General features: G+C 45.2%; 1 protein-coding gene across 1 annotated transcript in view; it reads right to left on the bottom strand.

Moving 5' to 3' along the window:
- LOC147700598 (transient receptor potential cation channel subfamily V member 6-like) overlaps positions 1–27,781 on the bottom strand; it is a 197,134-nt gene that overhangs the window by 16,507 nt on the left and 152,846 nt on the right. Inside the window, exons 6-11 of the mRNA XM_086928457.1 lie at positions 26,441–26,601; positions 17,633–17,779; positions 7,720–7,932; positions 7,477–7,563; positions 7,298–7,374; positions 2,005–2,170 (exon numbers count right to left, since the gene is read on the bottom strand). Coding sequence (XP_086784583.1) covers positions 2,005–2,170; positions 7,298–7,374; positions 7,477–7,563; positions 7,720–7,932; positions 17,633–17,779; positions 26,441–26,601 — 851 coding nt within the window. The remainder of the gene's footprint in view (positions 1–2,004; positions 2,171–7,297; positions 7,375–7,476; positions 7,564–7,719; positions 7,933–17,632; positions 17,780–26,440; positions 26,602–27,781) is intronic.

The raw sequence follows: 27,781 nt of genomic DNA, 5'->3' as shown, positions 1-27,781 counted from the left end.
CTCAGTAGTGAGAAGAGAGGAATGGTCGGGGTGACAAACGTGCTAATCTGTAGTGAGCAGAGAGGAATGGTCGGGTGACAAACATGATCATCAGTAGTGAGCAGAGAGGAATGGTCGGGGTGACAAAAGTGATCATCGGTAGTGGGCAGAGAGGAATGGTCGGGTGACAAACGTGATCCTCAGTAGTGAGCAGGGAGCAGTGGTCCGGGTGACAAACACGATCATCAGTTCACCAGTAGTCAGCAGATAGGAATGGTCAGGGTGACAAACGTGATCTCAGTAGTGAGCAGAGAGGAATGGTCGGGTGACAAACGTGATCATCAGTAATGAGCTGAGAGGATTGGTGGGGTGACAAACGTGCTCTTCATTAGTGAGCAGAGAGGAATTGTCAGGTGACAAATGTGATCATCAGTAATGGCCCATCGCATCGCGCAGGGTAAGGGGCCTGCATATCTCCAAAAATTACTGACCATGTATCGGCCAAAGCGACATCTGAGATCCCTTGGCAGAATGCTCTTTCAGGTTCCTCGCATCCGCCTAGCTAGGATGGGTGGCCGATCATTTAAGTACATGGCCAGTAAACAATGAAATTCGCTACCAATTCAACCCAGCATGGAACCATCGGAGATGAGATTTAGGAATAAATTGAAAACGTATCTGTTTCCAAAATAAGGTGCAGTACCCCGGTGCTCCGCTCGTTATTGTATATTCTGGAGCTGGTTAGATCCTTTTGTCTACATAGCGCCGGGACACACAGTTTTTTGTGTAACCAGGCGCTTTATAAACATGTTGTTATTATTATTATTATTATTATTATTATTATTATTATTATTATTATTATTATGACCTGATAGTGACCAATAAGACTTTTTTTAATAAGAATTCCAAATCTGCTGTGACAGTTTGTTTGAACATCAAAAGCTTAGCATGTGGCTCCCAAGGGCTGCCTGGACATTCAAATGGAAAGTTTGTAGCGGCCCGAGGACGGCTGCTCATGGACTGACTGCTCAGTGACAAAGACATGCCCTGTACACCTACACAATTGCTGCTGCCATCAGACTCCAACAACATACAATAAAGAGCTGCACATTACTGTTTGACCAATAAGTGAATACTCTGATGTGGTTATGGCATATAGTATTAAAAAACAAGTAAGGCATCCCAAGAAAGCATGTTTTCAAATGTTACACACTGAGTAGAGGATAAATATATACCATTGCTTTGAGAAGAGAATCCCAACAATGTCTTACAATCATAACTCATGGAACAAGTACAGTAAAACAGACTCATCTTCACAACTGAGGGGAGTGATTTGAAACCACCTGCCATTCAAGCACTCCTGATCACCTAAGCAAATGACTGTTGAAGATGTCCTTTTTACGACCCCCCTTAGCTCACCTGGCATGACACAGTGGGAAGGCAGAATTGCCAGGCCTGGAATTACTGACTGCAGCTGGTAATTCCTCCCTGCTCCATAAATTTCAGAGTTTTTCCACTTGCAATGTGGAGTAATATGAGGACCTGGATTTACCAGGTACAAAATATGAAAGTACATCGCCATCCCTTAGTGGAAGAAGAGGCCCTTTTACTTTCCTAAGTACCACCTGCTTTAACCAGATGGAAAATAGAAGTCGGGGATCACTGTGGGTTGAGGGGGGAGGAGTGCATCTGGGGTGGAAGAGGCTGTGCCAGGTGGTGGGTCTGCTATACTCCCCCATACTATAAGAGGTGGACGGGCAAAGGCCGGCTGCACTGTGTTAGCAACCACTGCACACTCTGAACTCAATTTTAAAGGCAGGCTAAAAAGCTAAAATAAACTGTCAAAACCATAAAAACTGGGCCCTGTTTTCCCCCACCTGTTAAGTCTGGGTGTGGGAACACCAAACTTCTTGTGATTAGGAGTTACAGCATCCCAAATTGGGATTCCACTTTGCCCAACTCATAACTGGCACCATAATATGTGACTGATTCTCTCTAATGATTTGGACTTTTTCTGCACTCTACCTTGTGTAACATGATGGTGAAAGGTCCAAGCATCTGAAATCCACGTGCAAAGTACATGACATAGCACCATCCCAGGACAAGGGCGCCAGACATGGGGATCACCTCTCCACTACAGCCCGTGAGCCGCATCACCAGGATTGCAAGTACCAGACAAGCAAAGCTTACACTGCAAAAAAAAAGTCAAGAGACAGGTAAGCCTTCAACAATCATACTCATTCCACTGTAAATAAGTGTACAGTATCTTTTTTGCAGGTCTTCTATCCAGTTCATGTGGAGAACATGGGCCAACATAGAATGACAGGGGCTGGGAAAGTCTTCCAGGCTGTGCTTCCAGTTGCACATGTGTTCTGCACAGCTCTGTTAGTAACGTATGTTATCTAGCAGTTTATCAATGTTGCTAAAAAGAGTTGTTTATGTTACTGAATTTAATGGCACTTAATTTACCAACATTGCAAGCATGAAAGGCAAAGTTGACATTGAAACTTAGACCTCCAAATATGAACAATGTTTCATTCACCAAGGGAGTTACTTAGAGTTTGGTGGAATGGTGGAGCTCCAGTCAAGCTCAACATTTGGTTTGCCCTGCCCTGTTTAGTGATGAGGAAACCCCTTCACCGGTTTGCTGTTGGCCACAGAGCAGCCGGGTCGCAGTGCTAATAGCCCTACACCACTAACGGCGCTACAGATTGTTTCTGCCTAAGATCCCCACACAAGACATGGCTCAATCAATCAATCAATCAGTCAATCAGGGGTTTATAAAGCACGCTACTTACCCGCAAGGGTCCCAATGCGCTGAGGGGTTCAGCTACCGATCAGTCAAAAAGCCAGGTCTTGATTTCCCTCCTGAAGGTGTGGAGGGAGGGAGAGCATCTGATGCTGACTGGGAGCTCGTTCCAGGCGTTGGCTGCAATGTAGGAGAAACCTCTTTCGCCTGCTCTGGTTCTGCGGATGCTGGGGGTCTCTGCCAGGGCGAGGTTGGAGGAGCAGAGGTTCCTCTTGGGTATGTGGAAGGAGACTCTCTCATTTAGGTATTTGGGTACGAGGTTGTGGAGGGATTTGTAGGCGTGGGTGAGCAGTGTGAAGGTTACTCTCTTCTCGACGGGGAGCCAGTGGAGGTCTTGTAGGTGCTGGGTCTTTGCCCAGGGGTTAGCACATGAAGTAGTTTTTTTGTCCTGGGCGGCAGAGAGTCTGTGCTTGCCTCTCCTCTTGGCCTGGGTCCCCATTCCATGCCTTTGCCCAGGGGTTAGCACATGAAGTAGTTTTTTTTGTCCTGGGAGACAGAGTGTGTGTGCTCTCCTCTCCTCTTGGCCTGGGTCACCATTCCCTGGGCTGATGCGATAATGATTGGTCTCAGGAACCCATCCCCAGGACCCAAGACACAGAAGCTTGAGGGGTGAAGAGCCTGTCCCTGTGAAAACGACCAAGAGGAGCTGCACCCAGAATGGCGGGACCAGTAGCAGCAGTGCCTACTCCTGCGTGCCACATATGAGATGCACACGCTTGTTGGGAACCAATGCGCAGCTGAGAGTAGGATTCCCGCATTGCCCCAACAACCTTACCTCCACCTGGGTCCCTAGGGAGCTCAGTCTCCCAGAAGTAAACAAGCAAAAAAGAAAGTAAACATATGTTTGTCAAAGATGCACAGCGAGGAAACCCACTGCTTTGGGTCTGCGTGGCCCCATAATGTTGTGCAAGGGCTTGTTTTCCTTACTTATCTTTCCTGTAGCAACCCAAAAAGGGACAGGGCATCAACAACTGTTGTGGGGGCTGCACAGAGTGCAGCAGCTCCCTATCAAAGTGATTTTAAAATCTACCCAGAAGTCTCCCGAGTCATTGAGTTCATGACCCCAAGAAAGTCCTTCATTCTTTTTAAAGCACTTTAAAAATAGAGCTTTTGCACTGCATTTAGGTGGCCCTGGGACTTCTAGTGGCTGGTCCTATGGCTACATTGTATGTAGCCTAAAGTGGTTAATGCAAGACTCAGACTCGTTATGTTAAATGGGAATGTTTTTTTATGAATATATTGCTGACAGTGGTTTTTGATAAACACTGCATTTTTTTACTAGCAATAATGAATGCTTTTAAACATGGTTGTTGATTCCATGGATAAGACAGTGATTTTTAACATGCGTTTATTGGTATTATATTGTTGGTGATCCTTAACACAGCCAATAGGCTTCCCATATATTTTAATTGGGTGATGCCTTGAGAAAGCCAGTAGTCATGCCTTACATACTGATATGGTGACCCCCTCTGACAAAGACAATAGGCCTGCTTTTTTAAAACGATACGTCCACCTATATTGTGATATTCTATCTTGTATAAGTGAAGGGTACTAAGATTATGTAGGTCATGATCCATTAGGGGACAAATGTGAGTTCAGAAGGTCACCTAAGATACCTGCCTATTTGTAAATTGATGCATAGTATTTAGTAGTGTGTGTGAAATAAATGAACATTTTCTTTTTCAAAGAAAAAGCACTGATTGGACAATCATTGATTGAGTGTTGTTATTGCATGCCAATGGACCAAGATTACTAGCCCACACCACCTCCACTGAGTAGGCCTTAGACTGCCCTGCTTTGCTACACTGAGAGAGTCAAGTGCATCAATGGGGTGCTTGGTTCCTAGTGAGACAATTATGGATCTACAACTTGTACAGGCCTAGCATCCTGCACAACTCATAACAGATTCCTTACAAATAGTGCTTGAAAACGTTTTGGGAGCAAATTTGAATGTCATTGCCCAGTTGGACTGTGACAAACTGCCATAGATGATGCATAAAAGCTGACCTGTAAGCCCGGTATTCAACATCACATTTTAACTGATCTACTGGACTAATATATAAGGGCTTTATATACAAGTATAGTGGAAAGGACTAGAACTAGGCAGCAGATGTGTATATCTTGCACACAGTAGTCCATGACAAAAAAATAGGACCTGATGGAGCAGAAACCTGAAAATACATGGAGCAAGACTGCCCGATGTGCTTAGAAATATGCCTTATTCAGTCCCCAATAAGAGGTCCTAAGTCCAGTGGTGCTCAGAGTACTTTTGTTTGCAAGGATTTCTAAGGCCAAAGTTCTCCTACTCCTACCAAACCAAACCCTATGTTTTGGATTTGTAAGAGCTCTCCATTAACTGCTCACAGTCCCCCTGAGATTGAACAAAAACTAGAGTTCGAACCAACAACTAAGTATACTAAGAAAGAATTCAAGAACCCACAGGCCAGTTCACTCCCAAGAAGGGGTCTGTAGGAGATACTCAATGCATTCTACCTGTGATATGATCTTTCTTTTTCTGTGGTGGACACAGAGCATGGTCTCCTGCATCGGACTGTCCGGGTGACTCCCAGAGCTCCCAAACTCAACCACAATGAGGGAGGTCCTCTCCATCAATAAATCCAGAACTGTTGGCATTGACTGGTAAGAATGTGGTCCATGTCATGCCTGCATCATCCCTGAAGCCTGTGTGAAGCACTTGCTGCCCAATATGTTCTGGCCCTATAACATCAAACTGCAATCATACTCTCCTCTATCTGCTCCTCTTCTTAAATTCCCAGGCTCAGCAATTGATCACAACTGATGACAACAGTGAGAGTCTCTATACACCAGAAAATACAACGATATTCATGGGATAATTTAGAACCTGACAGGGAATGGCTGCTGAGGGCAGATGAGAGGTGTGGCGCCGCGGCCAGGGCGACTGACGCTGGACACTGGGGATCACGGTTCAATCCCCGGCTCCGGTGGCAGGGGTCTGCCCAGCACCATGCGACTCTGAGCAATAGCTCGCTTAATCTTCCCAACGGCCCCCAGCGCCGAGATACCCCTTCGGGGGTAATTCATGCGTTATACAAGTACTGGATTTACATAGATATGTTGCCATATTTTAAGTAGCCCCAATTGCAGGAGGCAGGTTTTGAATAAAGTGTGTCTGCCAATACAGCAGCAACACTTCCGTCACATATATTATGCCTGGTGGATTAGCACATCAATCCAGCTAGCTCTTTATTTTTATTGGCCCTCAGAAACAAACCCACAAAGTGGGGCTTTGATCCGGAGAAACAAATAATGGATAGACCAGAATCACAGATACGTTTCTTACTACATGTGTCCTTGCATGGCATCGGAATGCCTCACTGTGTAAGACAAGGAGAACACAAGCCCAAAAGTATGTCTTGGAAGACATACCTTAAGAAAGTGCATCGCCCAACACATTGACAGGTGGTCATGTGGGGGATGAACTTTCAGGTCACAGGTTTCAAAAGGTGAAGCTAGTTGAGAGTCCACCGTTGGAAACCAGAGGTTGGTCCAATCGCTGAACAAGGCCAAGGAGCCATGCATTTGGTGGTCTGGGAGTCTGTTGATATACAACAGTGCTTCCCATCGCCAAACTCTAAATCACCATCTTGAGCTGTGCTGACATTGTGCAAATTCCTCTGCTCTTCTCGCACAGATTAGACAATGCTCTTAGGTTGCACTACTCTGATAAGTCTCTTGCTGTTGGCCCAGATAACGAAGGCTGACCCTTGTTTCTTGCACTGCATTGTGTGGCACAACCTAGCTCTTGTATGCTTTAAAACAGCCTCTTTGTCATGAAACTGACCTTAATAAGAATACAAAAGTTTCATATATTCTTCTGTCAAGGAATACATTAGGCTAGGAAATATATTTATTGCATGTTGTGCCTGCGTCAGCTGTATCTGATGTTCTACCATGTACCCCCCTCCAAACATAGGTCTTGGGTGTACAACCTTGCTATCACTGGAACGTCACAGTCCAAAATTAGACACTTGACACTTCAGTGAGCATGTAGAAGTAAGTATCTCGTGTGGTTTCACGGGCAGCAGCCAATACTTGTCACAAGGATTACATGCTTACCTTTGGGTCACATAGGCTGCAGAAAGCAGACCTGACCCCAGAAAATGAAGGTGTTGGGATAGGTACTTTATACTAGTGATATCATTACTACTCTAGAAGACATTACGTCTGCATGGACAACTTGCCACCAGTGCAGTTTGTTCAGATGGTCATGCCACAATTTCACTCAATACTCTGTCATTGTTTTTAAAGTTTCCAAATTATGGAGTGTTAAATAGTCCATTGTATGTTAGGGCCTAGGCATACATTTCACAGCATCCTGTAAACATTGACTCATTCATAAATATGTGTTGTGGAAACACTTTCCCATTTGAGTCTTTTGATACACAAAACACTATACCTATGGAAATTATTCAATACAACAAAGAAAGGAAATACTATTTAAGGTGGCAGACGATCTAATGATCTCACCTGGTAACACTGAAAGGTCCTCCCTGCACCGCCTGCACAAAGTACCTAAAATCTCGGATCTGGAAGATATCTGGAATCTAAGAAAAGGGTGATATATGTATATAAGTATATATTAAACATTAGAGACATATTTGGAGGCATGTATGGTCATCTCACCCCTGCAAAATGTGACCCTTTACCTTCAGGAGAAGAATGATGATTGCCCCTATGACACTGATCATCTCTCCAGCCAACCGTAGGTGGTCGCTGCTAGAGACGTATGATTTCTGATGGAAAATAAATGTTGGAAGAGTAAGTCACCAAAGGGAGAAATTGATAGATAGGAGACAGAGATTTAAAATATTAAAAATGGCACCTGAAGAGGAAACAACACATGTTCCACAGAACATTAGTGCATCCACGAACCCTCTTGGCAAACTTACCTCTAGACTTTTTTGGGTGAAGATTGTTATGTCTTCTGAGTTGTTGGGATTAAGCGGTATGGGCGTCAGTGGTCGATTAACACAACACAGGGAGACACAGACCATATAAGCCACATAGATGGCAGCCAAGATGCAAAAATAGGGACGTCCATAGTGCCGCCACTTTAAGCTCACAAGCTCCTTTACAGGGGTCAGGTGCAAGATCTGACTAGCCTAAGAAAGAAAGACAGTGGAAGCATAGTTTAGGTAATCCCAGACAAGAATAAAGATGTAAATGCAGTGAGTGGCTAGCTGCACATCACATGGATGACAGACATGTTATATAATGAAAGAACGTGCAATTACTGTAGCCAGACATATGAGTGTGGCCTCCAAATACACCGCAGAGGAAGCACTTGTATCTAACATTCTGCCAGAAATATAGAATTTGCAGCAGTGCAGGTTATTTTGCAAATCTCATAATTCCAATGTGAGCAAGAACTCCTATTTGCATCTGAATCTAAATTACCAGGGATCATGTCATCAGCACCTTGCTAGTCAAAATAAGAGCTTTGATTCATGGAGAATACACATGATTACCTCGGATCCATACAAAACCTCCTAAAGACCCAGCATGTTCACTTTTAAGTCATGCAAAATATGATCTTGTTTGGCTGAAGCTTTCAAAGACATTGACAACATCTCATTTGATGTTCCTTATGTAGCAATTTGGCCCTGCCATTAGTTGAAGCCCTTACGCTTTTGCCTGACCTTACTTTACATTATGGGTGACCCTGTGTCCATTCCATGCCGCCTTGTGCTTTGTGAGGACGAGATGTGTGTGATTAATGCATACTTCTACCAATCAGGTTCCTCCCTGCTGCAGGATTGCACATATTGTTATCTAGCACAAAGATTAGCTTTTCTCATTCACTCTTACGTAGCTGGGACATGTTTGTTCCTGTCCAATCCCATCTTTCAATCTGCTCAGAAGAGTATACTTCTCTCTCATCAAGCTATTGGCTATTTAGAGTATTCTTGTGCTTCAAATGGTGCGCTACCATTGAAATGCATGAGATGCATTGTTTTCAGAATGTAGCAGGGAGTATTATGTGAATGTAAAATGCACTCTGGAAAGAAGGGTCCCCCTTTATAAGCATACCCTTCTGCATAACATGAGGCATGTGTTATTTCTATTGATTTTTTTAATGTGGAAATGATCCGCATACATTTTTTTAAAAGATATGTTTTAATTATTGACATATACTATACAGCATTGGTGTACTTTTCTTGATGAGCTGTGCCATTGCTTGAATCGGAATGTTGCTTTGTTGTGGAAGGTACACGTTTCATTGTGAACATGCCTCTCACAAGCCTCTTGTGACCTGGCCTGGCAGTTGGGCTGGACTGTTCCCATTGGATCAGGCTCAAGATTGATTGGCATATAGCTAGGACTAAACTGAGGTGGCACGGTGTGGACTGGGATGCGGCCCCAAGTAGTTATCAGTGACTGAGATTAATTTAAGCATTCCATCTGTTACTTTTTGTATACTTTAGTGTGTAACCCTCAGTGGGGCAGGTATGTCCAGACATGGGTTCGTGCACCCTGTGTCAATGGAACCAAGCTTTATACGGCTGATAAGCCCATGACTAGGACAAAACCGTTCCTGGGTTGCTTGTGTTCCAGTTCAGGGAGGGCCTGGCTTGGTAGTTTGGGCTGGACCGTTCTCGTTGAAGCAGGGACAAGACTGATTTGCACACATATGAGTCCAACCTGAGGTATCATGGTGTGGAAAATAATGATGGATTGGGATGCGGTCCTGAGTAACTACCAGTGACTGAGATTTAAATCAAGCATTCCTACAATCACTTTTTGGATACCCTTGCAAAGATGAGGCATGGATGCCATCTTTGTGAGGGGAACACTCACAATAATAACAATTACGTTAGTTGTCATGCATGTGAGTTGAAACTTACTCCATGTGCAGGTAGCTACCCTTTGTTGGACCCAGCCCTTTTGGCAGGTTCACCCCGAGACTTTTTGCTTTTTCCTAGCCTGTTTCTGTGACCTGGTGTTGGTGATTTTAGGCCTCTGCGCACTTTTTCACTGTGTTACAGTGAAAAGTGCAGTGTGTGGTGAGTGACCTGCCCTCCCATAGGAATGAATGGGGAATATGTATGCCCATGGTAGTTCCTGATGTGTGGGGAGTGCAGGGTCGAGTTTGATATGTGCGAACTCGTGAGAATGAATGCTGCGTAATGATATATGCGGCATGAGTGTGTCTAGTGTAGAAGTGCCACTTCTAGAAGTTGGCATATTTGTGTAATTTGTGTCTGGCATGGGATTGGCTGGTGAGCCTGGTCCAGGGGTGCCTGGGCCTGCTTGTGGATTGACTGTCTGGTTTGAGGGTGACAGGGGCTGGGGAGTCCCAGGAGGTTGTCTGAGTCAGCCCGTGGATGAAAGGCTGCATCTGCTGCCAGGGAAGTGGGAGGAGATAGCACCTGGGAGTGAAGAGGGCTGTGCCTGCCTGCCACAATGCTGGCTCCACCTCCTGCTGGGCAACTGTTGCCTCTGTCCCTCACACTGAAAGGAGTTCCCTATAACCAGTTCTAGCTGGTTCTCACACTGCCTGCACCCTTTAGACAAAGGATTTCTCTGTATAAAAAGGGTGCTGTGACACTCTAAAAATGTTTTTCTTTGCTGACTTGAATCCTGCCAGGGGCGTGCTGCTGCTTGGGCCCAGCCCCTGGATACTTGATGGACCTGGAAGCCTTGTCCTGTGATGTCCTGCATTCCTTGGAGGACCTTGTGACTGGACTTTTTGCTTCAATAGCGCCTGGGAGCACTTAATTTTTGCCCTAGCGCCTAGGAGCACTTTATCTTTCCCCTGTAGCGCCTGTAGCGCTTGGGAGCGCTCTGATCGCCCCTCTAGCGCAGGGAGCGCTTTGGTTGCTGGGGCCGGTGCCCACCCGGCCTCTCTGGTATGCTGTGGCTGCGTGGTTGCCGCTATTTTATTATTTAACTCGAGGGAGCCCAACCCTCGGTTAATTCATACCCCGCCTGCCTGCCTGAAATGGGCCGCCGCGCTGCCCGCGGCGACCCAGAAGTGTTGGGCCGGCCGGCCAATCCCTACGCGGCCCCTGGGAGAAGGACTGGAAGTCCCGCCCACTGCCGCGGAGCGAGAAGGAACCTTCGGCGTCTGTCCACGAGGCTCCGCAAAGGGAGAGCTGCAGAGAGGCGCTGAGAGTGCAGGTGGGGCTCCGTGGTGGAAGAGGAGCCCCGCGCTGCCCAAAGGAAGAGACCGACAGCGAGTGCCCCGCAGCAGCCGCAGACAGCCGGTGAGTGACTTGAGGGAGAGAGGGCGTCGGGGCGCATTGCCGGTGCCCGCTCCTCTCCTCCAGCACCGGTGCCTGGGTATTGGGAGGCCGGGGGGGGCCTCACTTGATACCGAGTCCCCCGGGGGGGACTCCAACGACAGGGGCAGTCTTTCTTTGAGCCCCAAGGCTCGAGGGGGCATTTCTTTGTGTAGAGCCCAGAGAGGCTCCAGGGCCCCATTGTTGTTTTAGAGCCACGAGGCTCTTGGGGGACATGTTTGTATGAAGAGCCAGAGGGCTCCAAAGGGCACAGATGTATTTAAAAGCCTGGATGGCTTCACCTTTTGCGCAATCTGTGTCAGAGCCTAGAGGGCTCCCACGTGTGGCACTCCTTGTCTAGGGCCAGTGAGGGCCCATGCCGCAGTTTACTGATGTCCCAGCTGCCCAGCAATTAGTAGGCAGCTGCACCGTTTGGGTCTTGGGATGTCCTCAGGTGCCCAGCAAGTAGTGGACACCTGCTACGTTTAGGTTTTGCGTCAGTGGCGCACCCCTGACTGGCGCTGCTTGGCAGCGCGCCCTGACATTCTGGACACAGGGCTCTTTAGTCCCTTTATTAGATGGGGCTGGTATGTGATTTCTGCGCAATGTGATTTCTATGTTTTTAATAGTAATTGCTGAGGTGTTTTTGCGCTATTGAGTTATGTTCTGGCACCTCTGAATGTTTTTATGCATCATGTGTCTTTCTTTCCCTGCGCTGCACCTCTGAATGTTTTAGGCGTCATGTGTCTCCTAGCGCTGCACCTCTGAATGTGTTTGTGATGCATCATGTGCCTTGTTCTTAACACAGCTGAATGTGTAGGTTTATGCATCATGTGTTTCCCTTTACTACTCCTCTGAATGTATATTTATGCATCATGGGTAATGTGTTCTTTCCTAGACCCCTAAACTCTGTGTGATACTTAGGTGGTTGTCCGTACACCTCTGAATGTTTTTAGGCATCATGTGTTTTCCTTTACTACTCCTCTGAATGTGTTTCATGCATCATGGGTAATGTGTTCTTGTTTATACCCCTAGTTGCTGTGTGATACTTAGGTGGTTGTTCTTTTTAGTACAGGTGGTCCTAGTGAGGTCCTGGTTCCTGTTACCAGTGGTTACTGGTTGTGTGCCATAGTTGCTAATTTGTGCTACTATGATTTTTATTCTTTATTATTCTTTATTCTAGAAGTGCTATTTCTGATTCTGACCGTGGCCCACGTGGCCCTGTCTTCTGTAAATAATCCCTTGTGAATATTGCTCGTGCCAGTTGGCACCATGTATTTTGTGTGATACTAGCTGATGTGTTTTTACAATACAAAAGTTATTTTATAATAACCTTGTGTGGAGTTCCTTTTGTGGTGTGCCTAGTATGTTGTTGCTGTTGTGTGATGGCGCAAATGCTTTACACATTGCCTCCGAGTTTAGCCTTACTGCTCGTGCCAAGCTACCAAGGGGGTGAGCAGGGGTTACCTTGGCGTGTGACTCCCTTGCCCTGACTAGAATGGTGGTTTCTGCCCGGCTTTGGCGTCAGCCTTAGCCAACCAGAAATAGCCAGTTCTAACACCCTTCCATTCTGATGTGTTTCTCACAGAGATATTCAGGGCCCTATTCACAAAGGTACTTACTTGTAGTAAAGTTATGAGATTCCACCACAAGTGAAGAGATTTCGCCAGGAGAGAAGAGACTGCACACTCATAATTTTACCACACATAAGTACCGTTGTGAATCAGACCCCATTACTCAATTTAGAGAGCTAGAATGTCTGTTTTCTATGTCTAGACAGAAACATATAGGCAACACATTTCTGCCACCTGTCACTTCCACCATCACTCAGCATTATGAGGCTGTTGATGCAGCCATGGTTATTTGGGCATTATGTGTCATTGTGTATATGTAGACTGTTTTACAAGCAGTTTGGAAAAGTATATCTGTACTATGTGAAGCAGTGGAAGAGGTTCGCACTACTGTCTTCAAATATAAAACTCCAATAGTGTGCACTAACAAAAGGAACCATGCCAAAGGAGTTGGAACAGGTGCCGGAAGCAATCCTCACTCATTTGGCCAGATGTGTTAATTCTAGAAGGAGGGGTTGTTTCCTACAACCATCACCTCTGTTTTGTCTCAATTTGGTTAAGATGACTATATGACATCCAGTTTGTAACATGCTTAAGGCATTGCATTCAGCAGCTGATGTCTGTAGAGAGCGAGACAATGATCTGAGTGCCGTCTGTGTACGAGACAAGAGCAAACCCATAAGTTTCTACAATATCTGCCAGTGGGTGTATATGCAAATTAAAAAGGGTAGGGCTCAACAAGGATCCCTGGGGTACTTCACAATTTAAAGCATAGGCTGTGGAGAAGTTGGAGTCCTCCTCAACTTGGAAGCTTCTCAGTCACTTATTTTATTGGCCGGTGCCTGTCCAAACCTGACAACTAAACAACCAGGCTGGGAGGGTGAAATTCATGTCCAAATGTAAACATCAGGAGAGAACCTGGAGAAAAACATACACCCCAAGTGATAAGCTGATATATCGCTCAGCGCTCAGGCAGTACCATCGAGCCTGCAGAAAGGCAAAAGCCCTATATGTTTCAGAGTCCATCAACAGTGCCACTTGTCGGCCGAAAGCCCTCTTTTCAATGGTGAAGAAGCTAGCTGGCTCAAATACATCCCCTACCCCCCCCCCCCCCGGTTTTGGGGGAAATTCAATGCAACGATATCGCTGACTTTTTTATATCTAAAGTCGATACAATCTATAACTCCCTTTCATCCGCCCCTATCGGGATACTTCATTATCCTCTCATTTCGGGAACACATGGATCTCCATTATTTATGACACAGATCATGGAGTAGCCCCAGTTAGATCAGAGCTCGCTTCGCGACTGTATGGCCAAGGTAAACTCAGGCTCTCCCTTGGATCCAATCCCTATTGATATTCTTAGACAGCTATCGCCTGATCTACTTCTGGTCATTCAAGAGCTCCTAAATTCCTCATTACGGGAATCCATCGTCCAGGATGAATGGAAAAAAGCCATGGTGGTTCCACTCCTGAAAAAACCCGGCACAGATCCCAAGACGTTTTCTAACTACCGCCCCATCTCTTTGTTGCCAATGTTCTCAAAGATCTTGGAGAGGCATATTAACACATATCTAACTTCCCACGTGGAGACTACAGGATTTTTGCATCCGTCCCAATCTGGGTTCCGCACCCATTTCTCCACCCTTCTGGGGGTTACTGAGAGCCAACGCTCTCGCCTCGATCAGGGCGAAACCTCGGCGCTTATACTTAAGCGCTGCATTTGATACGGTCTCGCACCTTGTCCTCTTGAACGCACTAAAAGTGGCTGGAGTGACTGGCTGTGCGCTGGCCTGGCTGTCCTCTTTCCTGAGCGGCCGATCATTTCAGGTTGTTTCCTCTAACTCCTCTTCCTCTGTCCGTTCGTCTGCGCATGGGGTGCCCCAGGGGTCCTCACTGAGCCCTATGCTCTTTAACATCTATGTGAGACCCCTGTCAACCATCGTGGAAGACGCTGGTTTCTCCCTCTACTCCTACGCAGACGACACTCAAATCATCTTCTCCCTTTCCTCGGCTCAGCCTAGTGCTCCATCTGCTCTCAAACAGGGACTCAGCCGAGTGGCAGAGTGGATGCAGGCCAATCTCCTGAAATTGAATGGCGACAAGACGGAGGTGGTCATCTTGGGCAAGCATAAACATCTCTGGGGCCCCCAACATTGGCCTCCGGAAATGGGTCCGTTACCCCTGTCTATCGCGAAGGTGCGAAACCTTGGCTTTGTTTTGGACGATTCGCTCTCTATGCGGCACCAAGCGGTCAGAGTGGCAGCCACCTGTTTTTCCATCTTAGGGTGGCTCCGGAAAATCCTCTGGATGCTCCCGGACTCGACAAGGCGCACGGTAGCCCAGGCTCTGGTCACCTCTCGCCTGGACTACGGTAATGGGCTTTACCTTGGAGTTACTGTGGAAATCCAGAGGAAACTCCAGCTTGTCCAAAACTCGGCTGCACGTCTTCTTTGCAATGTCCCCTGGAGATACTCTATTTCCCCTCATCTAAAAGACTTACACTGGCTTCGCATCGAAAGCCGAGTTAAATTTAAGGCCCTCTGCTTCATGTATAAATCAAGCAGGGGTCTGCTCCGGTGTACCTTCAGTCTCTGGTTCAACAATACTCTCCACCTCGCCTCCTAAGATCTTCATCCCTAGGGAACTTTCGGATTCCACGTTTTAAACTGACGAGAATGGGCGGACGCTCCTTCTCTTGTCTGGCTCCTAAACTGTGGAATTCTCTCCCTGTCGCGCTGAAACTTGAATCATCTTGGATAAAATTTCAAAGAGATCTCAAAAGCTGGCTCTTCCCCCAGTGATAGTTATTGGGCTTTCAGTGCCACCTCCAGCGGCGCCGGGAGACCCCATGTGGGTAGCTGAGCGCCTTATAAGTCTAACTACAAATACAAATACAAATACAAATACAAATGGAGCTCCTAAGTAAGACATCTGTGATGGAAAGGTCTTCTGGAGTACATTTTTAGTTTACACAAGGGCTCCTCCAGGCTGAAGCACTAACATGTAATGCAGGAGGCTGACCTTAGTGTTGGGAGTAAAGATTGTTCTTGCAGTGCAGTAGTTAGCAGTGAGAGGGCTAGGGTGTTGAAGGGCGAGCAACAGGGCCTGATTTAGACTTCAGAGTACAGTAATTACTCCATTGGGGCAACATAGTAAAATCCTCTATTGTCCTAACAGAGTAACCATACTCTGGATTTAGAGAGGTCTGCCGGCTTAGCAGACATCTTTTAACTTTGGCAGAATCCACCACCACTGTGGTTCCTGTCAATGTATTAAATGATAGCTTTGTCAAAATGACGGTACCGTCAATCTAACTTTTAACATGTTTTTGTAGTTCCAAAAATGATACCACAAAGGGGGTTTTCATTTTGAAAATACAAAAACTGATGACCCCACACAATAGACTTTGTGACTCAGAAATTGCGATTTTTAGAAACTTGCCAACACTGTTTGTGATTCCCAAATGGGTCGCAAGGGACCTGCATCATGAATATTCATGCGGCAGGTTGCACTTAGGGACCCATAGGGAATGGCCAGCACTAACAGGGATGGTGGCCAGCTGGAGACAGCAGACCACCATGTCTGTGACTGCTTTGTAAATAATGCAGTTTTTTTAATGCAGGCTATTTTCCTTAAGGGAATGGGATGTATTTAAAGAAGAAAAATGAAATATTTCAGTTTCATTTTTATGAGGAGGCAGTAGTCTTTGGGGCCATTGCCTGTTGTTAACCCGTTCCATGCTCGTGACGGAACCGCTCCGTCACGAGCCTCAGGTGGGCTGTGCTGGTGCCCGAGAGGTTCCATCACAGCCTGCTCGGCGCGCCTGCGCGGCAGCGATTTTGCGCCTGCGCGGTGCGTTCTATAGAGCGGATGGGGCCCTGAAGAAATCGCTCCGTCACAAGCACAGCCCACCCGAGGCTCGTGATGGAGCAGTTCCGTCACGAGTACGGGAGCGCTGCGCGGCCCCCTTGCCCCTAGCGCTGCGGCAGAATAGCCGGCGCAGCTAAAGGGTTAAAAAACATTTTTAGCTACCATTCACAAAGGGGAAGGGGTCCCCTGGGGACCACTTCCAGTTTGGAATTGGCTTACCACCTACTTGAAGTTGGCAGTAAACTGTGATTGTTTTGCAACCACGTTCCGGTCGCAAACCAATCTTACGTCCCCCTGCGACTTGTTACTAGGAAGGGACACACATGGTACGCCCCTTCCTAATGGTGACTTGCAAACCCTATTTTGCGAGTCTGTAATAATTTACTGACTTGCAAAATATTGTTGACACACAGCAAAAGTCATTTTAGCTGTCGCAAACTGGCCAAATCTCCGTTGGCAACCCTTAAAAATAGTGGTACACATGCCCCTTAAAGTGGATAGCTTTGGGAGTTTTTTAGGGTATACCCCATCACCAAAAGTTGACCAGTTTTCTATTTAACATGGTCTGTTTCAGACATGCTATGAGAGGAGTCTGATTAGAAAAAACTAAGACTGAAGATGTCTTGCTTAATGCAATACTGAAGAATTTGTGTCTGTGCCAGAGTGGTGGAGAGCTGTGTCTCCAGCTCTGCGTCCAGCATCCCTTCACTTGTAACATATGTGACATAAATATCAAAACCTGATGTGTTGATGCAGATTATGGGTCATGTACAACCCAAATGAGAAACTGCTGATTAGCATAATGCATCATGTGCGGGGGGGACAGAAGAGAGAATGTGGGTTATGCTAAGAATGTTTACCTCTATTTTATTACATATTCATTGAGAGAATGGTTAATTATATGTGAACATCACCCTTGAGAGGAAGGTGGCATTTGACGGATAAAGGGAATCACTCTAACTGAGGTTCTGACCAAGATTATGAAATCTTGAAAGAGCATTTATGAGTAAAACCAACAATAACAGAGTGTGAGGTACACAATTTGACATTATTTTAATGTTTACTTTGTGAGCCCTCAGCTGAGGACCTGAACTCTGACAATGCATTAGAAAACAATATTCGTAAAGCCAGGGTACCTCTTTCTTTTTTGAGGATGTTACAAGCTCCAAGACCGACTGATGCTCCCCCCACAGGTCAATTTCTGTGAGGTCATACAGGGTGCATGTGATGGGGCCCAAAGTCCACTGCACCTGCTTCCTCTTCTGTATCAGGTGCTGGAACATCTGAACAATAAGGGAGGTCAGAGTGAGAGGGGATCCAGAAACGACATGAAACATTAGCATCCTTCTGATCCACCTAACGTCACATGGTTTTTAGTTAGTCCTCAGCAATCTGTTCCCAATATACAATGGTATACATTTAATCATTCATTAGCCATTTCAGAGACAAGAAAGAGAACTAATTTTATTGAAAATATCAAGGGTACGCGTCAGAAAGTGTGGTTCTGTGAAAACGGGCCTTGTCTTGTAAGGTTATGGTTCCGTCATGATTTTGGTGATGTTGAACCGTATTTAGGGAGTGCGGCTAATATGGAGTGAATTAGTCACGTTAGTTAGCGAATTCACCATGTATTTAGAGATTTCGTTTCGAACGTGGGTTCCATTTTGTTTAAGTCTCCATTTTGTGTTGCCATCACGCAGGCCGACGAATATGGTCGAACGAACGAAGCGGCCTGGCCTTCATGTGTTGGTACACATTAACAGGGTCTTTCTTGACTCCGAGGTGAACTGCAAGGATCTGATTCCTTCACCTAAAACTGACCCTTCCGAGTCAATTTCCCTGGTTTGATCGTTGTCTGAGATTGCCAATCACTGTTCAGGACATCGTTAACTTTTAGTCTCCTTACACAGGTCTTATCTTGCTCACTATCAGACATTGTTTCCTTTTCTATGCTTTTTACTACATGCATTGTGCTTTTCAATTATGGGTTTGTCCTGCTTGTGGAAATTGGATTTGGGACATTCCCAATGATTATCTTTGGGTTGGGATGTTGCAAACTGAATTTTTTTTGTCATGTGATACTTTGTTTGAGAATGTACCCCATTGGTTAGATTTTTGCGCAATGGGTGTATGTTCTAAATGAGATTATTGTGTATAAAAGGAGATGTCTTGCTCTAAGAATTTGAGCAGTCTCCTGAAATACTCCATGCTGTATTTTTAGGACCACTCCTTCTGTTAGGAGAAAAGTGAAGCAGTACCCGATGAGAGAAGTTCCTCCTGTATGGAGAGAGGCAGTTTTGCCTGATGTTAATCAGGGTATTCAAGGAGCACCGGCTCATTTTCAGCGAGTTTGGGTACATGTTCCTTGGAAGAGAGCTGAAGTCCTGGCTCTTAAGCAGACTTTGCCTGACCCCCATAAAAATCCTGCAGGTTATTATAAAGAGTTGTCCCAGACAGTTGATGCGTGTGTGATGAATTTAGCTGATATAGATATGTTGTTGGGGAATGTAGTCCCTCAACCTTTGTGGGCGAAAATCCGTCACGAGGATCATGCAGTAGACTTAGGAGATACGTGGGTTAATATTGCTGCTGCAGATGGTCAACGGGTAGGAGGGGCTAAACCTGAGCCTTTAGTTGCGGATTTACCATGTAGGATCAATAATTTAATGAAGACTTTCATGCCTCCTATGCGAGTGAATTGGGGTAAGTTAGCAGCATGTAAGCAGAAGAAAGACGAGAGTGTGTCTGATTTCTTCACTAGGCTTGAAGAAACATTCATCGATCATAGTGGTCAGGATATGAGTATGGAAGGTGGCCAAAGGGTGTTTGTGGATAAGTTTGTCTATAATTTACTCCACGAGCTTTGTAAGAAGTTGAAGGACTCAGAGTTCATGGGCTGTTTCTTCTTCGGCCCAGATATTGGCTACTGCACAATATTATGAGAATCGAGATAAAGATGAGAAAGATAGAGCAGAGAAGAAGACTAAAGAATTAAAGACGAAGGTTCTTTTGTAGCTGGTGTATCCACCTTGCTTTAATCAGCATGAGTTTCAGCAACCTCCACAGTTTCAGAGAGTGTTGCAAAAGCCAGAGTATTTTCCTCAGCAACTTCCGCTAGGCCCTAATCAGTGTGCTTACTGTATGGGAGAAGGTCACTTCAAGCATAGTTGTCCGATTTTGCTACAACGTGCGAATGGTATGTCTGGTGTGAGAGGTCGCGGTGTCCGGCAAGTACTTAGGGGTAGAGGACGTGGTGTGTTCCCCCAGAATGGACGTTCCTTTCCCCCACAGAATTCTATGAATTGTTTTGATCAACAGAATGTTTTGTCTGGTCAGTCGGCTCAATATTATGCTGATGATTATTATGTTGCAGGTGAGAATGCTGATTTTAATGATAACTAGGACGGCCAAAGACAAAGAGAGGGAGTAGTGTCAGTTCCAGTAGACCAGAGTGGACCTTATGTTGAAGTGATTACATCAGGTGTGTCAGAACCTTTTCTTTTGGATACTGGTGCGGCGAAGAGTTCTATCAAGCACTCTAAACTCCCTGGCGCACCTTTGTCTGGCTTGACGAATGTTTCAGTTGGTTTTTCTGGCGCCCCCGTTCGTAACCCGGTTTCTTGTCCTTTGTCTCTTTCTGTTGGGCCTTGTGAGTTGGAAGCACTTCTTATTTTAACGACAGGTTGTGGTGAGAATCTTTTGGGTTTGGACTTGTTGAAGAGATTGCATGCGACATTGTATTGTTCTCCTTCGGGAGTACATCTTACGTTGGGTAAGAAAGTGATTTCTCCGATGTATTTGTCTAAAGATCGGCTTCCGCTGGAATTGCGTCTCTCCCTGATACGCTTTGGGCTACGGGTCCAAACGATGCTGGTCTTTTACGGATTCCACCCTACGTTGTTACACTCAAGGCGAATGCTAAGTTCCCTCGCATTCCACAATACCGAATCTCTAGTGATGGCGAGAGAGCTCTTTTAGCGATTATCTATGATTTGGTTGAGAAAGATGTGATTGAAGAAACGAGAGGTAATGTGTGTGACAGTCCTGTTTTGCCTGTTCTTAAGCGTACTGACTCTTCCCAGCCACCTGTGTATCGGTTTGTGATCGACCTTCGTGAGGTTAACAAGATCGTGGTGCCACAGTTTCCTGTTGTTCCGGACATTACTGCCTTATTGACTATGATCCCTGCTTCGGCTGCTTGGTTTTCTGTGATTGACCTGAAGAATGCTTTCTTTAGTATTCCTATTGCTGAAGAGAGTAGAGATATTTTTGCCTTCTCTTTAGGAGGCCGAACCTTCCGGTTTAAGCGTGCTCCTCAAGGTTATTGTGAGAGTCCATCCATCCATAGTCAGGCTTTAAAGACTAAGCTTGATTCTTTTGTTTTGCCTTCTGGGGCTACTCTTATTCAGTACGTGGATGATTTGTTGGTTGCTGCTGATGATGAAGAAATTTGTAAAGAATTTACTCTTTCTTTGTTGCGACATTTGTCTGACCTCCATCATAAAGTGTCACTTTAGAAGTTGCAATATTGCCGCCAAGAAGTGACCTACTTAGGTCATCTCTTGTCGAAGGAGGGAAGACGATGACCCCAGAACGTATACAAGCAATTGCGCAAATGACTGTACCATCCACACAGAGAGAAGTGCGTGCTTTCTTGGGTATCACCTCGTATTGTAGACAGTGGATTCCGAATTTTTCCTTATTGGCGAAACCTCTGTTGGCACTTACTCTTAAGGATACACCGAATCCTCTTCATTGGTCTGACGAATGTCAGATAAGTTTTTCTGAATTGCGCGATGCGTTGTGTTCGGCTCCAGTGTTGGGTACCCCCGACTACAGTAAGCCTTTTACGCTTTACGTGCACGAGAGAGAGGGTTGTGCGTTGTCAGTGTTGACACAACAGTTTGGAGACAAGCAACGCCCATGTGCGTATTTCTCAGCTACTTTAGATCCGGTAGCTAAAGCGTTGCCGAGTTGTTTGAGAGCTACAGCGGCAGCGGCTGTTTCTATTCGACAGTCTGCTGGTCTGGTATTGGATAATACGTTGATTGTGATGGTCCCACATGCAGTGGATACCCTATTGAATAAGACAAAATCTCAGCACCTTACTAGTGCACGTGTGTCAGGTTATGAGTTGACGCTTTTGGCGAGTCATGTGCACATTAAACGGTGCAACACGTTAAATCCAGCTACGCTGTTGCCGATTTCTGTAGAGACAGATGCTCAGGAACAGCATGATTGTCTTCTTCGGACAGAGGAAGAAACGAAGGGTAGAATTGATCTGAAAGATACTCCTCTGTCAAATTCGGATGGTACCTTATGGGTATACGGTTCATGCTTTAAGCTCCCGAATGGCGATACGACTGCAGCATATGCGGTTACGACTTTACACACGATTGTTGAAACTGCACGTATTCCACAGAATTCAGCTCAAGCAGCAGAGTTGATTGCACTGACGAGAGCATGTGTGTTGTCGAAAGGCAAGAGAGTGACTGTGTATACCGATAGCCAATATGCGTTTGGTGTTGCTCATAGTTTTGGACGTTTGTGGAGAGAGAGAGGATTTCTTATTCTCATGCTGCGAAGATTCGGCATGGACAGTTGGTGAATGAACTTCTTGAGTCACTTACTTTGCCGACACAAGTTGCGATTGTGAAATGCAGTGCACATAAGAAGGTTACGGATGATGTTGAGTGTGGTAATGCGTTTGCGGATGAAGTAGCGAGATATACGGCGAAAGATGTGACGAGTCGAATGTATGTTGCAGGCCCTGCTAGATGGGTTCCGGAAGGGACAATGTGTGAAGATACAATAGAGAGTGTGAAATCGACTCAGGCTGAAGCTACTGAGAATGAATTGAGTGTGTGGAGAGAGACTACGTGAATGTTGGATTCGACTGGTTGTTGGATTGAGTTGTCAGAACACCAGCGATGGTTGTTGCCTGATGCGTATGTGCTTCCAGTGGTTACGATGGCACATGGAATGGCTCACATCAGTTCGAAAGGGATGTGTAAGTTGTTGGCTCCAGTATGGCAGAATGCTGGAATTCCTAAATGTGCTGAGAATCTGGTGAAAAATTGTATGGTTTGTTTGATGCATAATCCTGGTAAGGGAACCCCAACTCCGGCAGGTAATTTTGCTCCTCCGACTTATCAGTTTGAGGTTCTACAGTTGGACTTTATTCATGTGGAGAGATGCAACAACCTACAGTATGTCCTTGTGGTTGTTTGTGCCGTTTCAAGATGGACGGAGGCTTACCCCCTCAAGGATAATACTGCCTTATCTACAGCCAAGGTTTTGTTGAAGGAGTTTTTCCCTAGGTATGGTTCGCCGAGAATGGTATGGAGTGACAACGGAAGTGAATTTGTGGGTCAGATTATGAAGAAAGTGTGTGCCGGTTTGAGAATAAGGCAGATGTTTCATGCTGCGAATCACCCCCAGTCAGCTGGTTTGGTTGAATGCTACAATGGCACCCTTAAGCTTAAGTTGGCTAAGATACAAGCAAGCTCTGGCCTAGCATGGCCTGATGCCTTGCCATTGGCACTTTGTCAACGAGAACGACAGTACATTCTCGTGTGGGACTTAGCCCATACGAGATTGTTTTTGGTCGCCCAGCAAATGCTTGGCGTGTGCCGAGGCCAAAGAAGTACAACAACATCGAGTACCCTTTGTTGGTTAATTATTTACATGATTTGACTGCTAAATTGCGTGTTCTTCTCCAACAGGTGCACGATACCTGCCTTCAGCTTCTGTGGATCCAGGACACTCAATTCGGCCTGGGAATTGGGTCCTGATCAGGAACTTTCAGAGGACGAAGAATCTCGAGCCGAGGTGGAAGGGTCCTTTCCAAGTCCTCTTGACAACTCGAACGGCCATCAAAGTTTTCGGCAAGAAGAATTGGGTGCATGCCACCCACTCCAAGAAGATTCCACTTCCCTTGGCATATGACCGATGGATTGCTGATGGTGTTGCTGATTCAGAAAGCGAGAGAGTTGTGGAGTTTGTCCCCTTTAGTGATGCGCATTTGAAAAGGACTCAGTCGGAACGTGTGGATGATGAAGTTTTGCTAGAAGCTGTGCCTCCACGGTTGAGACTCGATACTACAAATCCAGAGATACTTTTCCAGGATCAGACTGTCTGGTAAAGAACATTAGAATCTACGAACCAGATTGGACAAATAAAGATCGCGCATTTTTTTTGGGTGCATTTATACTCTGTCAGACAAGAGACTTACCTTTTTTTTTTGTCTTTTTCCTTTTTCGAACCACCATCCGGGTTCAGTTGCAGGGTCACGGTATAAGTTCTTAAGGGATGACCCGCGTATTGACACAAGGTCTGCGGTTCTGGGACGTCTAAGACGCCTGGACGCACACTTAAGTGAAAAGGGAAAATTGCTGTGAGCAGCACGTTCGAGGATGGCGTCTTTTGTAACTGATAGAGTTGTTGAGAAAAGATTTTAAGATGAGATTATGTACATTGGTTTGTAACAAATGTTTTATTATATTGTGTTCTTTTGTGTTTTTAAGTATCACATTGGCTTGTGTGGGTTGGATTGTATATGCTGTACCATTGATTTCTGCACCCACCATTCAATCTATGTTTTCTTCTAATACTATTTCTTTGCACCAATTCTATACGTTGCCTGAACATGAAAAGACGAGAAGATTGGAATTTGTAAACAACTCATTTATACAGCTGTTGCATCAGCATCAGTTGGTAGTCAATACTACAAATTGTTGGGTATGTGGTCTTATGTCTCATACGACAGATAGAGGTATGCCATATCTGGTTTTGCCTTTTTCTTCCAATGGGTCTGTATGGGCTTTTCAGACTATGTTCATCTATGCGAATGAGGTATACCCTATGCGTTCCATGAGAGACAATCCGAGCAGTAGTGCCTTGATAAAGGGAATAGAGATGCTATCCCTAAGGATGAGGCGCAGGCATATATAGGTTGAAATGTCACTGGGTATAGCACTAGTTTGACAGAGAAGGAGAGACGAAAGAGGTCTCCCCCGATTTGGATCGTACCCCATCGAGGCCGCTTTTGTTTATGTGGCAATGGTCGAAATCCGAGAGCTCAGCCAGGTGAGAGTGTATGTGCTCAAACCTACGTTTTTGCATTCCAGACTTCTCCTCCGTTTGTGCCAGCTAAAAGTACATATTTTGTATGTTACGACAGAGCCTATACATGGTTGCCACCTGATTTTTCAGGCACATGTTATGTGGCGTTTTTGCTTCCCCCTGCATACACGGCTATTATGGATTATCACAGAACAAGATATGTTAGAGGTGTCTTCGATCAGGAAGATACCGCAGCACAAGAAGTAGGAGATTTTTTCAAGGGTTTCCTACCCTTTTGGGGTCCTATGGCCAATAGCAGGAATATACGACAGCTTACGAGAGTGGTTGAGGCCACCATAAATGAAACTGCAGGTGCTGTCAGTAATATTACAGCGGAGCTTCAAGCTGATCGGGTTATGACATTGCAGAATCGTATTGCGTTAGATGTCATACTTGCAGATAGAGGATGGGTATGCAAATTGATCCAATCTAGTTGCTGTATTTACATACCAGATAATGCCCCAACAGTGTACCAAGCCATTTCCAGATTGCATAAGGTTTCTGAGTCTATCCATGTAGACGAAGGAAACTGGTCGTTGATTGGATGGTTTTGGGAACTGTTGTCCAAATGGGGATGGAAAGTTTTGATGTTCCTTGGTATGGTTTTAGCTATTCTCTTCTCTTGTTGTCTTTGCATCCAGTGTGCTCCCGCCGTTTGTAGTCTTTGTGTTACTACGTGTGTGCGGAGACCTGTCTCGAGAGAAGTAGAAAGTAATAGGATGATGCTCCAACAACACCTTGATGGTCTGATGAAGATTGATATAGACCTAGATTCAGATTGACGTGAGTTTAGGTTATTGCCTACGTAATGGCAAAAGGAGAGTCTGTGGTTCTGTGAAAACGGACCTTGTCTTGTAAGGTTATGGTTCCGTCATGATTTTGGTGATGTTGAACCGTATTTAGTGAGTGCGGCTAATATGGAGTGAATTTGTCACATTAGTTAGCAAATTCACCATGTATTTGGAGATTTCGTTTCGAACATGGGTTCCATTTTGTTTAAGTCTCCATTTTGTGTTGCCATCACGCAGGCCGACGAATATGGTCGAACGAACGAAGCGGCCTGGCCTTCATGTGTTGGTATACATTAACAGGGTATTTCTTGACTCCGAGGTGAACTGCAAGGATCTGATTCCTTCACCTAAACCTGACCCTGCCGAGTCAATTTCCCTGGTTTGATCGTTGTCTGAGATTGCCAATCACTGTTCAGGACATTGTTAACTTTTAGTCTCCTTACACATGTCTTATCTTGCTCACTATCAGACATGGTTTCCTTTTCTATGCTTTTTACTACATGCATTGTGCTTTTCCATTATGGGTTTGTCCTGCTTGTGGAAATTGGATTTGGGACATTCCCAATAATTAACTTTGGGTTGGGATGTTGCAAACTGAGTTTTTTTCGTCATGTGATACTTTGTTTGAGAATGTACCCCATTGTTTAGATTTTTGCGCAATGGGTGTATGTTCTAAATGTGAATATTGTGTATAAAAGGAGATGTCTTGCTCTACGAATTTGAGCAGGCTCCTGAAATACTCCATGCTGTATTTTTAGGATCACTGTTACTGGCTGCAGCTAATAAAGTTGGTCTCTGACGCCACCCAGAAGTATTCCATGTCTCTGTAAACCAAGACAGGTGAATCTGAAGACTTTGGGCGTGCCCCTGGCGCCGCTGGGTTCTAAAAGCCCGGTTCTTCAAAAGAAATATTGAAAACTGCTTCTACGTACCCTGCATTTTAAGTGGACAAATGAATTATTCTGTTCAATCATTGAGCATTTTTGCTGTATTTGTTAATAATGCAAATGAGCACATTAGCATACTCACCACAGTGTTACCCTCATAGGCAGCCATCTTGAAAGGGGTGAGGCCCTTGTGGTTCAGCGTCTGGTCCATGCACCACTTGTCGTAAGACTGAATGAGGTCATAGATCTGGCACGCAAAGATTTTGTAGGGCTGTAAAGTCAGAACATGGAGAACTGTGTTCCCTGTTGGAGATCAATGGAGGAAATCCTTCAGTCACCAGCACCAGGGGGGACGTCTGGCTTGGAATAATGACAAATCATAGTTTAAATAGTTTCAGATTTAACAGTTATCCTTGCAGCACATTGAGTCTCCTGGTTACCGGGCATCTTTCCCTGCCTGGGGCAGTACAGATACGTCCTTACTGACAGCAGACCTCTTAAGGTGCCCCAGTAGCAATGAAGCACCTCCACAAACATATTAGATATGTCTCTAATGCAGGAGGTTAGATAAATTACTGACAAAAAGGATATTTCTGTAGATAATATCCCAAAATCTCTACACATACTTATAATAGGCTGGAAATGCCAATTGGTAATGGTGATATAGGACTTCACTCCCTATAATATTATCCAAAGAAGTTCTACATCATGCAAAAAGCTGTGTTTAGGTTTCAGCTCTTGCCAGCTGCAAGAGTGTGAAAGCATCAGTGTGGTATGAGACTGCAAGATTTAATAAATAGAGTGGTCCTGATTCAGAAAGGTAACCTTACACTTTTGTGTAAGTTTACATTTGTTTGGAATGCACAAAACTGCACTTTAATCATAGGTTTACTAGTGTGGAGACTCTACAGTCAGGGCAGAGAACAGGTTCCATCACTTCAAGATGCCTTGCAATGTTAATCTAGAGCTCTGCTCTCTTCACATATATTTGTGGACAATATGGAATGAAACTGGGAAAACCCTCTACTATGGAGGTGCCAGGGTGGGACAAGGTGTCAAAGGGGTGAATTTAAATACCATCAAAGAGTGAGCTCCTAGTGAAACTGTCTGTCAATTCCAATCTCACAATACAAAGCATTACGCATGGAGAAAGACCACAGAGATATCTAAATGACACTGGGCAGACATTCAAGAGCGTTTGAATGAATAAGTAAAGGCACTATGTTGTGAGTAACAGCTGTGAGTAGGGAACACTGCCTGCCAATCCACCTCTTGTGCAACAACTGTACACCACTCAACCATCTCATAATCTGTGGCATGTTAAAATGATGTTATTGCTTTTGGTTCAAATACAAGAAAGAATTACCCCACTCATATACCCCACATTCAATTTAATACAAATACACAAAAAAAGAGCAAAAAATACACTTGGATTACTAAGGTGTCAGTTATAGCACCTTTAAAGAGGTTAACCAACAACCAA

Source organism: Lissotriton vulgaris, chromosome 7, assembly GCF_964263255.1.
Source record: "Lissotriton vulgaris chromosome 7, aLisVul1.2, whole genome shotgun sequence".
Lineage (NCBI taxonomy): Eukaryota > Metazoa > Chordata > Amphibia > Caudata > Salamandridae > Lissotriton > Lissotriton vulgaris.
The sequence above is the reverse complement of the archived record's forward strand: the minus strand, read 5'-3'. Positions and strand labels throughout refer to the sequence as shown.